The sequence below is a fragment of the Pecten maximus genome, chromosome 4 (assembly GCF_902652985.1).
Source record: "Pecten maximus chromosome 4, xPecMax1.1, whole genome shotgun sequence".
Lineage (NCBI taxonomy): Eukaryota > Metazoa > Mollusca > Bivalvia > Pectinida > Pectinidae > Pecten > Pecten maximus.
The window spans coordinates 50,524,416-50,538,988 of NC_047018.1; the positions used below are offsets into that span (position 1 = coordinate 50,524,416).

At 32.8% G+C, this 14,573-nt stretch overlaps 1 protein-coding gene across 1 annotated transcript in view; it reads right to left on the bottom strand.

Annotated features, from left to right (window-relative positions):
- Positions 1-2,367: 2,367 nt before the first annotated feature.
- Positions 2,368-14,573, bottom strand: part of LOC117326617 (receptor-type tyrosine-protein phosphatase mu-like) — a 66,510-nt gene continuing 54,304 nt past the window's right edge. The window contains exons 16-30 of the mRNA XM_033883376.1: positions 9,954-10,041; positions 9,322-9,398; positions 8,877-8,913; positions 8,439-8,536; positions 7,882-8,010; positions 7,448-7,593; positions 7,085-7,220; positions 6,294-6,440; positions 5,659-5,758; positions 5,189-5,262; positions 4,400-4,525; positions 3,708-3,824; positions 3,208-3,365; positions 2,848-2,983; positions 2,368-2,436 (exon numbers count right to left, since the gene is read on the bottom strand). Of these exons, the coding sequence (XP_033739267.1) occupies positions 2,368-2,436; positions 2,848-2,983; positions 3,208-3,365; positions 3,708-3,824; positions 4,400-4,525; positions 5,189-5,262; positions 5,659-5,758; positions 6,294-6,440; positions 7,085-7,220; positions 7,448-7,593; positions 7,882-8,010; positions 8,439-8,536; positions 8,877-8,913; positions 9,322-9,398; positions 9,954-10,041 (1,638 nt within the window). The remainder of the gene's footprint in view (positions 2,437-2,847; positions 2,984-3,207; positions 3,366-3,707; positions 3,825-4,399; positions 4,526-5,188; positions 5,263-5,658; positions 5,759-6,293; positions 6,441-7,084; positions 7,221-7,447; positions 7,594-7,881; positions 8,011-8,438; positions 8,537-8,876; positions 8,914-9,321; positions 9,399-9,953; positions 10,042-14,573) is intronic.

Below are 14,573 nucleotides of genomic sequence, written 5' to 3' on the forward strand. Positions count from 1 at the left end.
ATTCTTTTTAACAAATCAACACTCAACGTCAATGGCCGTATTGTGACGTCACATTTTTCGCGCCATTTTCGGATTTATTTTCATAGACATTGACGTAAAATTCAACCAATCAGAAAGCCGCATTCTGCGTGCAAACAATGCAAAATTAATTATGATAATTTATATTTGTCCCTGGTATCACATGTGATATATGTCTCTGAGTAAGTATATATGTTACATTGTACCGTGATTTTGAAATAACAAAACATTATAATGTATTAAAATAACAAATCTGAATAATGTATTAAAATAACAAAACAGTATAATGTATTAAAATATCGAGTCTAAATTATTATCAAATGCTTAAAATACACAATGTATGGTCATCAAATCTAACATTGATTTTATAATACTATAGTTATTTAAAGCAACATGCACATTTATTGCAAACAACGATGAAAGTATTAGCGACATGTATTCAAAACAACAATATCATATTCGTTGAACAATATAATATCTTAATTCAATTTATGGTCATGGTACACTTTTCATGTCCTTATGTACAGCATTATGATACTCTCTTACGCATGGACGGAATACTACACTTTGTTGGTAGGCGATGCGTGTTACATGTGCAAAAGGAGAGAGGGTCGACTCGTCGCGGCATATACATTGTCTATCAGTCAGCTGACAGGAGCCTCAGGAGGCTAAGCTAAGACTTACACGCGGGAACACGTGTTCGAGTCATGTCGGGACACTTTGTAGGGATGTGTTTTCCCTTGTTCATTCACACATGAATTTTACTTTTAAAGTCTGAAAGCATGATAAAGTATGTGCATATGGCAAAAAAGCATTATGTAAGTATATGTATATGTATAAGTATATGTATACGTAAGTATATGTATACGTAAGTATATATGTAAGTGGTTAAGAATAAAAAAAACTAAGTTGTTTGTTCTGTTTTACTCTGGCAAAGATGTAAATGTATATTAAAGGGTCATTCCTTCGCTGGAATAAAGTTTATGTCGTCAAAATTGAACTTACGTATTTCTTTAAAGTTATAATCTTTACATTAGTACGGCAGTTTTACTCTCAAGATCAATCAAAGTTTAAATATTAAGTCGTGAAAATTCTTAATTCGACCCGAAGTATCATTAATTATCGCAAAAACATACGGTATTTCTATACGATACGCCTTTTGTCTGTACATTTCGGTGTTAATTTCATTACATGTAAACACAAACATAATTATAATCATCGTTCGAACATGGATTCCGTCAATAAAAATGGTCCATGTTTCTGATGTGTGAAGGAAGGAATGCCCCTTTAAAGGGTGTTAATCATCTTTTATCGTGACAATTTTCAATTTTAATGATGTGATGGAGCATACTTAAAACATGTTAAGCATTCAGACTAGGTAATTGAAAACTTGTCTAATTCGCCGCTGTAGTTCGGAAAGCAAACTACTGCAGTACAAGATGACGTTTAGCGTTTTAGAAAAAAATGGGAGTCAGAAAAAAACATTGGTTTGTGCATTTTACACTTAAAAGTGAATTCACGAATAGCCTACAGATTGTCTGATTATCTCACATACTTGTTTGATTCACTACATCAAGGAGAGAATTATTAAAAGTAGGCGCGATTATGGTGAGAGCTGAGAAGATAAAAAGCGTAATACATTTGAGATTCAATTAAGATGGTTTGCATGAAAAAAAAGAACAATCTGCAAGAGATGGAAGTTAAACTGTATCATAATTTTTTTTTTCATTTAGACTTTTAACTTCACACAACTGTTAAATATAACCTTTTATAACGGAAAACAATTATAAAGTATGATGCTATTCAAGTAAAACATTGGACGTAAACATTGATGTAAACAATATACATATAGCCTCTCCTCTGTTCCGAAAAAAAAAATCAGAAAGAATAGGTCCTTTAAGTATCTGGTTCTATTTTTAGTAATTATGGTCAATGGGTATCCAGGTACTCATTAATCAGTTCATGTACACGTTAGTGGTATCCAGGTACTCATTAATCAGTTCATATGTACGTCGGTGGTATCCAGGTACTCATTGATCAGTTCACGTACACGTTAGTTGTATCTAGGTACTCATTAATCAGTTCATGTACACGTCAGTGGTATCCAGGTACTCATTAATCAGTTCATATGTACGTCGGTGGTATCCAGGTACTCATTAATCAGTTCATATGTACGTCGGTGGTATCCAGGTACTCATTAATCAGTTCATGTGTACGTCGGCGGTATCCAGGTACTCATTAATCAGTTCATGTACACGTCGGTGGTATCCAGGTACTCATTAGTCAGTGGTATCCAGGTATTCATTAATCAGTTCATGTACACGTCAGTGGTATCCAGGTACACATTAATCAGTTCATGTACACGTCGGTGGTATCCAGGTAGTCTTTAATCACGTTGTAGCAGCATTGGTACTGGTCCTGAAATGACATTATTTGCATGAAATAGTGTCATTAATATTGCAATTCAAGTTTGTTTACGTTCCGATTCCAAGAAACCTTATGCTTTAGATAAATGAAAAACTCTCTGAAACTTATAGACTACTAAACACTTTAATCTCATTCAACAAAAAATCTCAAAAAGACCAGTCGATATAGATTCCGAAATATAGCTGTAGGATAGATCATTTGAGCCGTAAGAGAAAAAGAAGCATTATCTGCCTTTCAAATTTGTAACACTTAATGATGTCAAATCTGCTATGTAGGAATTTGCGTAGTGACAAACAATAAACTGATGTATTTTTTATAATGTTATCATGTTGGCGGGGAAAAGAACATGTCCATTAACCTCAAAACCCGTATAAGTCAAAATGTTTGTCTAGATATACTTACAAAATTGATTAAAAATGCTGGACGTCGCACAAGTAGCTGACGAGAAATCTGATAGATATCAACTTCCTCGTCAGACTTCATCTGGTCCCTGGCATTGCTGATACAACAGAAGAGTCCACTCTGGGAATATCCGTCTCTGGAATACCATAGAAGCAGAGGAAATATTTGAAGTTGACAAGCACAGTTTTTACAAAAGATCCTACGCATATTTACACTGCAAATTCATACCCATATCCTTTTAACACAACAAATACATACTTCTTTCACAAAGGTCAGAGGTTAGGTATCAAATAGTATTAATATTGATCGCTGACACAGGTGATTATGAAAATGTTTAAAGCACTTGATGACATAACATACCGACACATAACAAGTGTAGTCTTGGAATCGTCTGATTTACGTCTGCTGTCAACAAGTTCCAGCAGCTGAAGTAGCGCGGACGAATCTCGAGGGACTGCCGAGTCACTATCCCATCCAGTCATGTGGAACATTCGAACAAGGCTATTAAAGCTAGTCACCTGAAAGAAGTAAATTCAAATAAGTATATATATGCCTGTATATGTGTGCAAAATGTTCATAAATTAAAGCGTGTTATCAAAAATATTCAGATGATGATGATTTTTCATACAACATATAAGATATCTTTCATATTTGTATACAGTATGTAGGATAGGAAATTCCACACAAGGTGTCGGAAAATCCAAGGTTTTCCCTCATTTTGTCCGATTTTCAGTCTTTCGCTGATATAAGAGATATCAATACAAATTTGTATGTCCCTTTACCAACACTCAAGACAGCAATTTTGAACCAAGATATTCAACATCAAAACTTTACATAGTTATATACTAAAAAAAACGTACCACATTTTCGATAGCAATTTCAAGCAAATTGACATTTGCTATTGTTGAAGACGTCCCTTTGTGTTCCAAAGTGAAATCCCTAATGGTTTTTTCTTCGCCTTCCCCTGGAAGCCAGTCCTAAGATATGAAAATGCATTTAATGATTAAATATGAGTATATTGTTATGCATAGATGAGACAATGCAACGACTGTGATAAGAATTTGGTATTTTACGATTAAGTATTTCAATTTAGGTCGACGTTTCAATTTCGGCGTCTACACTTCGTCTAGTACAGTCACCTTCATCAAAGAATTGACCAGTGCAGGACATGCATACTAAAATGCTACTTGTATGTGATTATAATTAAATTCATATATCTTACCCTGTATCAAGAAAATGATTAAACATTAAAAATTACTGTGAAGTCAAAAAGAATTTCAGATTAGATCATGGGTATTATTAATCCGTAAAATCAAGAAACAATGAGACATCTGTTTTTAGAGTTAGTGGCAGGTATTCCGTACTATTTTGCTGTTAAAGAATATTACTTTCTTCCAATAATATTGATTCTAACAATGGCTATTCTTATTTTGACATAACGTGTTTAAGTTAATCTCCTCAAGTATCTACTGTTCGTAACAACAAGTGTTTTTTAATCGTGCTGCCATGTTGGTATCAATTCTGATTAATTTATCTGTGGAAATACACTTACAATGTCGTCCGGCTCGATGATGACAATTGTTTGACAGCTGTGGTCCATTATCATCGTCAACAGATCCACCACGGTGTCCTCCAGAGGAGCCTGTGTGACGATGTACCCAGTTTTGGACGTATAGGACTAGGACAAAACAAAACAGAAGGATTTCTGGTATGTGAATGAAAGGTTAATTACGTACACGTGGAAAGCGATTACTACAAACTTGTTCGGTTCTTTCTGGTAGCATTGCTGCATACATTTGTTTATTAAACCCTAAAATTGTTTAAGTCCACAACGTACGATAAATTCAATAGCATGAACGTTGTATAAAATTCAGTAACTCAAAGCATTATCCTCATCATAAGCAGTAGAAGTTAAAAGTGATTCTACAAACAATCATGGTAGTTGTTTTCTTTCCATATCATTCTGGAATAATAATCATAACTCGTAGTTGATATTTTAATATGTATTAAGAATATATCGTTAGAGAAAGACAAATATGTACTATCAACAGACCGTATCTGTTCTTGCTACCCTTTCAAATGAATCTAGTATTAATTATCAACAGATAATACATGTTCTTGCTCGAGACTATTGGTTTTTAAGTTCTAGCATGTATGTTTATCAAAAGACAATATCTGTTCTTGCTACCCTATCAAATGAGACTATCGATTTATCATGTTGTTTTGATCATTCCTATTGATTAACATAATCTACATCGCAATTTAACACATCACAACTAAAAGACACCAATAATGCATGTGTATCATAATTACTTACAGATGACGTCATGGTAATACTTACGGGCACCATCACCGCATTAATGTAGTCTGTTCTACCTATAGGCTGAGATCTCAGGTACGCCCTATACTCGTCAACTGTTCAGAAAAAGGAGAAACCATTATTTGCAGTATTCCTCATTTATTTATAATTGTTCATGCTTATTTTAATTTCTTACATATAAAGAGTTTTCGTCAAATTTTAAAATCTTAATAATTGCAATCATCCTTGCTGATTAATTAATTGTCTGAAAGTTGCTAGTAAATGATTGGTTATGTGCTTTAAGTGTTAATATTTTCCATTATTGCAGAAATTGTAAGACGGATAATACTGATCGTAATATGTAAAACATACCTATGTTTTGATATTTTATGTAATCCTTTAAGGTAGCACTTGATTAATTTTGAAAACATTTTTCAAACGCCTTATTAAGACTCCAAGTCTATATCGCGTCATGCTTAAGGATGTTTGATTGAGAGGAGGTTGGTTCTTACCTGCTAAGACAGACAAGGTCCTGTTTTTCATCTTGTTGGATGGCAATAGCGCGGTTCTGTAGTCTGCCTCATGGTAAGTTGGTTTCAAAGATTGTGTCATCTAAAGAAATCGTATATTACGAAAATACATTGTGATACTTACTTGTCAATACGTTTACAAAATGTAATGTTAAACAAGATAAATTATTATCAAACTAGAAAACATCCGATTATATGGTCACTGTCGTCGATGGACATAAAGGCTCAGATAAGAACAGTTGAGGTATCAAACTATCTGAAAAAGGTGTAACCGAATTTCAGCTCACTCAAAATTGCGCTTTTTAGAGAGATGAGTGTTATGGTTTATGATTTAAAAGAATGTTTTTTTCGAAAAAAAAGAAGAAAAGAAAAATCCAAAATAATATTAGCACCAATGTAATTATGTTCGTAATCGGTATATACACATGTTGAAAAACAAAATAAATTGGAATATCGTTTTACCCACGTAAGATCTAGATTTCATTAACAAGATTTAACATCGTAACATATGTTTTTCATTCTATCGGGAAAGTATCATAAACAGTTATTTCGGAAGAATGAATCCCGCAACATATATATAGTTTTAATTTAAACGGTATTTAACAGTAAGCAATTACTTGGTATTCGTTCCTGAGCTTTGTTTGGTTCGTGGGACCGCCATTGGAGAGAGCAGTAAGTGTCGTGTGGTACTTCATTCTCGGAATCAGGGTGTCTGGCATATCGAAGGCTTCTATAAGGAGCTGGTGTACAGCTATGTATTGTTCCTGGATAAATGAATGTCTAAACAATACTAACATTTTATGTCTTATGATTGTCACACGTATTGTGATAATATCAAATGTAATAGATTTTATAAGCGGAAACCTATCAAATATTAAAGATTTGTGAAAGTTTAGTTCATCGTTGATGTATACTTTTTGTATTATTCTGAATAGTAAGGAAAAGAACAGCTTAAAACAAAAACTAATAATCATGGTAATTTTAATTTTCCGGCAGTTACTTTTCCATTTCTATATAGTAACACACCTGCTTCCACTTACATGATATAATTATGACCATGACCATGTTTTGTGGTCGACATAATCGACCTTATCAGATAATGTTTTATCTTATTATGCAGTGAGATGTGTTAAATCCTCATGGATTTGTCTGGAGTTCCGAGATTCCTAACTTTGTTCAAATTGTCATGATGTGGCTATCTAGACCACAAGTACATTCTTTTAGAATTTGGTGATAAACACAGAAAAATATTTTCAAGAGGGAAAGAAAGCTAACTCTGAAATATCTGGAATTACAATTATACAGTTCCCTAATTAATGAGGCACCGGCAGATATAACAAAACATTTTGAAATTAAACATTATATGACTTAAATCATTATCGATTTTTATGGAAACCATGTAACTTACAACAGTTTGAACCATATTGATCCTATCCTTCCGCATTGTTTTTATATATTGCATTACGTCAATGCTACCACACTCCTTCCCATATTCCAAGAGAGCGTCCAAGGCAAGGAATGTCCCCGTTCTGCCTATACCAGCACTGCCAAAAATTAATTTATGAATCAATTAATTCACTAATGTCGGAAGAAATAGAATTAGAAAAAGAGGATACTATATTGTTAACACACAATAAAAAGTAAAAGCATTTCTTCATGACAGTAACAAGGATAGCTTAAAAATACCCCTTAAAACAGCGGACATGATTGGTGAAATAAACGAGAAATTGACGGATGAAGATAATTGAAAAAAAATATCGCTTGACCATACCTGCAATGAATAACCATTTTCCCTGTGAGGACAGTCCCGTAGTTAATCACACGGCGGTGGAAGACAACGAGTTCGTTTGGGTCTGGAGTCCCGTGGTCGGGCCACGTGGTATAGTGGAACTGATGTATCTGACGTACTGTCTTTGTCTGAAGGTATAACAAATGAGTAAATTGAATCAAATTGATGGGTAACTCAGTGTATTTATCCACAAACAATTTTGTTTGTTTCAATTTTCTGCGTTGAAAAATATCTTAAACATATTTTCACGTCATACGAGATTTTATGCAATTCGCCTCGAAGTTAAAAAAAACTTCTTCGTTTCATCAAATCATACATGAAAAAAAGTAATTCGAAATGATATAGGTCCGTTTTACTTTGGATACATAAAAAGAGTTCCGATTTTCCATTTGTTGTTATTTTAGACTGTTTCATACCTTCTTTTCTGTAACTGTAAGGTCCCGGATGACGTAGAAGGCATACGACCTTTCCCTATCCAAGATGATGCTGAAGTGTGGCGTAATCAAAGGTTCTCCTTCATCCGGCCAATATTTGTCACACTTTGGCTGAAATAAAGCAATGAATATAGTTAGTATAGTTTTAGGACATGCTGGTGTTTTACACAATAAATTGTTTTAACGTCATGGGGAGCAAGCACTACATACTGCATCAACATCTCATTTCAATAATTTTACCTTCACTTCTATGAGAGAGCCCACCTTATTCAGATGTTCTCACTCCAAACACACAAACCATCCATTTAAACTTTAAAATACGTTACATTCCAGTAATGTATACTAATAGAGTGACCATGTCGATAAACAAGTGAGGTGATACAAAAATGATTGATCGCTGAACATTTAAATGTTATCAACAAACAATTGTTTAAGTCGAGCACAGGTATTTTGCTGTGTGTAAGAAAGGTGATACACGAACACTGTTTTAAAATTAATTTTGAACAACATCTGAATGTAGATATTGAATAGCGACATACTCTGCCGCCTTCAATCAGATTTGTCAACATAACAATTTTGCCGGTCGTCAGTTGCCAAATCATTCGCCAGAAATCGTTAACAGTGCCAGGTCTTGGTCCTAATAAATAGAACATTAATATTAAGAAAGAGATAAAGTTACATATTAACTGTTAATCGAGGACTGTTATTTCAAAGCTTCCAGTTTTATAATATAGCTGTCCTCCAGGGACAAAAAACGTCTTCGATCATTAGGTCTATTTTTAATGGATTTGGAAGAAGATTAAGGTGATTTCTCCGGGAGGAAAAGTTCAATTATCAGAGAGCATATTTATATATATTTGCTTTACTTAAACACGTACATTTCTAAATAAATATACTATTTTTAATGGCCATGTATTATTTCTTTGTGTTACTAAATAATGTCATTAAGTATGTTTTTTAATTCTTTACAAGTTTACCTTGTGTTGCAACATACTCCGCAGGATTTGTAACACTCTGTAACAAAAACGATGAACATAATGTGAAATTATTTAAAACGCCTATTCGGGGAATTTTTTTTTATAGAAATAGGTTAAAAAATAAGACACGTCAGTGCAATTGTCGAATTTCGCTCGCATTGTATATTGTCTTGACCACTGAAATTTCGGAACAAACTGACAAAACCGGCATGTGATCTAGATTACATCTGTATATTATTACAGTATCTTATATTTCATAGTTTCCTTCACTTCTCGATTTTAAATAATGTAATGAAGGACCCGATACGCGAAACTATGCATTTGGCATTTCAGAGACTGCAAATTCTTTTGTAAGACCACAAGTGATATGATATTAGATAATCTGTTAACACCTTGAAATGCTACATCTTTATATAGTAGATTATAACGCATAAACCACACTTACGTCGATGTAGTTGGCGTTGATGTAATCGGAGTGTGGATCTTTTCCAACTTTATCAAGAATCACACGGGAATGGTCATCTGTAAAAAAGAAAATATTGATTTACAATATACAATAATATTTTTTTTAAGAAAAATTGTAGCAAAGATTTGCTAGTAATATGATCATATGTATTATTGCCGCTGCTGTCATCAAAACGCTGCAGGAATCGGTACCCATGTCAACACCAATATCCCGATACATTTCGAAAAGTACAAAAATCCAAGTGTGACCTTTGATCAAATAACTTCAACCACTATTACCAAATGCTTGGATGCTATTGTGTAAATGTTTTAACGGATGAATGCGATTTCTTGTTCACCTATGACTTTTGACCCTTGACCAATGATCCGGAAAATATCTTAATCGAGTTATGGAATTTGAATTATGAAACTTCTTTTATAATTTCGGAAGAAAGAGACATCCAATAATTTGATAGAACATAAACAGGTAGATAACGTGATTATTAGAATGTCCTTAAACTGTTTTTTTTTCAGCTTTCGTATTCACAAAGAGGTAATTATCATTATGTACCGATAGGAATAATATTCATTCTAAATTTGATATGATTAATAAATAAATAAAAATATACTTACAGGGAAACGTGGTTTTAAATCTGTTCTTTGCTTTGTTTTGTTCTAACATTCCAACTTTATGTTCGTGTAAATCTCCAGACGGTATAGACTATAACATAAGATATAGGTACGTCGGCATGTTTTTCTATTAAAAGCATCATCATCATTAAAATTTAAAAAAATAATGTAGATTGCTTTTGAAATCGACTTTCTAACTCAATCTGATGTACATACAAAAGTTACATATCGGCTTTATAGAAATGCTTCGAAAGAACAAGTCTACAAGTCATGTGTTCAGGCTCTTCACAATTAAACTGGATAACGCAATGAAATTCAAGCGGCCCTTTCCTGTCTAACTCTCATTTCATATTGAAATGTACAACTGTTATAAGTGTTCACTAGTTGATCCAGGATTTCTTATATTATGTTTTATATTTGCATCAGCTTCGATGCCAACGTTACTTAAGGATTAAACTGTCTGAGTTTGGTGTCTATGGTCGATATAGATGCCAGAGCTTCGCAAACAAACGTCATATTATGCACAATATGACACGTTTGTTTGCAAAGCTCTGGTATATATATCAACCAAAGACAGTCACACCACAAAGACAGTTTAATGCTTATATTTACATTCTCGAGATATTTTTTGTTATTTGTGAAAATTAGAATTGAGTTAGCATCAAAAATGCCAATTTTAAGCGACTTTGTCAATCGGGTTCGACAAATGGAACAGCCTATTTTTTCAAAATTCATTTGTCACGTACAGATTGGCAAACAAAAAAGTTCATTGAAATAATACGGAAAAAATACAGTCTGTTCCATTCTTTTTATTATCTGTGTAACAATATTGTATAAAAAAATTTTTTTATACTTTTGAATTAACATAATAAGACGACGTAGTCCAGGGTTATTTTTCATAGAGCCATGATTGTGTACGTTAGTTACAAGTAGTTGCGTTGGGTGATTATATTCATGCGCGGCATGGATTGATGTCACGTTTTGGGTGTCAATTATTCTCACATCGACTGCAAATCGTTTTACCTAGTTTATATATTTGGCACCAAAATGTAAATATGTTGCTATACATTTCATATGTAATTTGTTGATATGTATATAAATTATCTCGGAATGAATACATTTAAGATTATGGAAATATAACACAAGCGTTTTACCATAAATAAACCGTGAAGCGGATAACATTTCTGTTTTTCTTTTGTAGAGTAGTTCCATAACATAAAATGTATTTTGGTTTATCATTGACATTTTATTTACTACACACAATACACGTAGAAACATTGATTGATGTCTCATTTTTCTTAGTAATTATTATGCCTGTTTCAGCCAATGAAAAGCGACGTTACAATCGTTATTATTAACGTTATGGGCCGATAACATAAATGTCTAGGCCAACAAAAATGCTTGTTAGAAACAAGATTAAGTTATAATTAAATAGTATGTACCTTATATTCGTTGTCAAAAGCTTTTGCCTTGTTTTGCAGCTTTGTTTGAACAAGAGATTTGAGACTGGAGACAGGAAATCCAACAGGACCGGAATTATAGTAGACGCTATTATGAGAACCGGACTTCCCGGCTACCTGCTGAGCGTTTACATATACATGGGCAGAATCCACGAGTGTCCCATCTGGATCTGTACATCACAAATATACACATGAGTACATTATTCCGATATGGAATTAGATATGATACATATAGACATAGAGTAGTAATGATCCATTGAATATTTCTATGTATTTCTAATCAACACCCTCCAGATGTTTTTTTTTTTTTTGTGTTTAACTCTGAAATTCAACGTGAACATATTGTAATGTAATATTATATACTATAACGAGAGAAAACTCTAACCCTTAACATGAATCATCACTGTGCAATCGAGCTTATAGCCATAGTATTATGGAATCAATTTTCTTAGGGATAATGACTTGGTTATGGGCCGCAGATATTTGTAGTCGATAAATTTGTTAAGCATCGCGATTCCGCGGCTTGGGCACCAATTCGATTTCCTTCTACAATTTTATTTCTGTGTAAGAAATATTTCTAGCTAACATGTATCACCTGCAGTATTACTGAATGTGTTTTTCTCCACCGCTTCAGATTCGCCAGGCTGATTTATTTTCACGTGTACATTGGATCGGCCGATATCAGTAAAGGATTCCTGTTTACTAGCACTCAAGCGACGTCTGTAGAAAGAAAATGAAATAAAATTAATTTTTGAGAACAATTTTGATACATAGAGACTATCTAATACTGTCTCAAGTATTGCCAAATATATTTGGCACATCACTCGTGAAAAATTAAAAAGTGTTGATAAGTTAAATCAGAAGTAATATTTGAAAAAAAAATAGTGAAAAATATCACTTTTATAGAATGAACAATTTGAATATTACACTTGTAAAACAGTATTTTTCCTTCATCAATGTTTGTCTGAATTAATAATTTATCAAATACAACAGGAGTCAGCTCAAAATCGTATAAACGAGGCAAAATGCGATTAAAGAATCAATTCAAAATGCATTGAAACATTTCCGGACTATCAGGTTCTAAAACATTAGCCAGTACGTGGCAAAATAAATACCAAAAATAGCAACACATTGTCATTTATATTAGTTTAGTTATGTTGTGTTCAGTTCTGACAATCTTCAAATAATATATCAAGGAGAATACATTTCGAAATGTGTTCCTCATGAAGAGATCTCAATACTAATACTAATTATTTATTGTCCAATCACATTTCAGTTATTTTAGTCTTCCTTCTCATTGTTAGATATTAAAATATTTTCGTTGCCCTTCGATTTCTAAATTCCTGAACATTCAGCGTTTACATTAACAATCTTGATCTTTTTCTAAATTTCGCTATTTCTATTAGCTTATTAGTTTTTGGACTTTTATAGTAAAAAAACTGTGCATTTCCTTTTTTTCAAGACCAATATCAAATATCCTTACAAGAAGGCGATTGAGTTATTTTAGGTATCAATTATTGAGTTTGAAAATGTCAAAATCATTTGAAATAATCTAAGAGTGATATATAATATCTAATCAAAAGTTAGGTATTGCATAAAATGGGCTTTCTTAACAAATATTTTTCTTATTATTGATGTACAAGCATGAATATCTGTTGAATATTTAAAAAAATATATGTTTATTCTGTCTTCATGCAATTTCTTAATAAACACTGTAATACACTACCTTCTGATGAGGATGACAATAACAATAGCGATGACAGCTACAGCAATCACCCCTACAATAGCTCCTACTATTGGCCCTGCCTCTACTGGAGGATTTTCGAACGCTTGGGCTTGTGCTGTAATATAAAAGAACATGTTATTTAAGCATTGATGCCGTAGCGGATTATGCAAACAAAATTTGTTTCATACCCCGATGAAACTAAAAAAAAAAATGACATCAGCGCTTATAATTATTTTTGGAAATGATTTTCTAATTTAAAACATGTTTTATGTACAATTTTATTGGTTTTAAATGGGATTCTTTTTCTCAAATCAATACGCAACGTCAATTGTCGTATTGTGATGTCACATTTTTCGCGCCATTCTCGGAATTTCTTTCATGGAAGAATGAAAAGAATTTTTCGACCAATCAGATATGAGTATTTACCATGAAAAAAATATTATTTACCATGAAAACAAAGAAAAATTAATTATAAAAGAATGAAGTTAATTTCTAACTTCAAAAATAATTGATACATCATGAATCATTTCTTTCACGAAATGGTATAATTGTTGGCAGCTATTCCCAAGCATAGAAGTTCTAAAATATATTTGTATTAATCCTAGAGCTTCTGTATTAAATCATATTTTTAACAACAATTACTTTAGATTTATATATACAAATATAATTTTGACAATGATCTGTTTGCTAAATAACATTTTCTTTCATGGATGTCATTCTCATTTAACTGTTCGTGCGTTTGTTAGCCTTCATGTAAGTTGATTAGAAACGCAGAGATGAAAAAAATACTTGTATTGCAAAAATCTCCATGGTAACTAGGATCACACGATGTCACACAAACACCACTGTCCTTTATACAGCTACTACAATGGCCGCATGTCTTGGTGCAATCCTTTCCGTACAAACCCGGCGTACACTCTTTTGAAAGGCAAATAAAACAAATTAAAGCTTTACTACAAGTAGTCAGAATTGGGTTTCTTTAAAAGTTGAAAGGGATCAACATATAATAATTTAATTTCATAATATTAACGGTTATTAATCATATGGTGTTATTTTACAGGTAACAGTGCTAGAATAAACTTACCCGTGCATTTCCCGCTCTGCTGATCACATTCAGCACAACTGCTATTGCATGTCATCAAACAGTTTGTACCGTAAAATCTTTCAGTACAGCCTAGAATTTAAATGTGTTACTTAATTCAATAACATCACATACTGATAAAGATGTTTATTAACAAGCATTTGTCATTTGTGATAAAGGTTAAGGTGAAATGTATTCTTCAACGTAACGAGACATTCATATTTCATTTATTGAAAGGGGAATATTACCGGCAATTAATAGTATACAACCTAGTTATTGTTATTTACCTATACAGTTTCCAGAATCCCTTCTACACAACGTCTCAATACAATTTTTAGGACAGTCCTGCTCACATG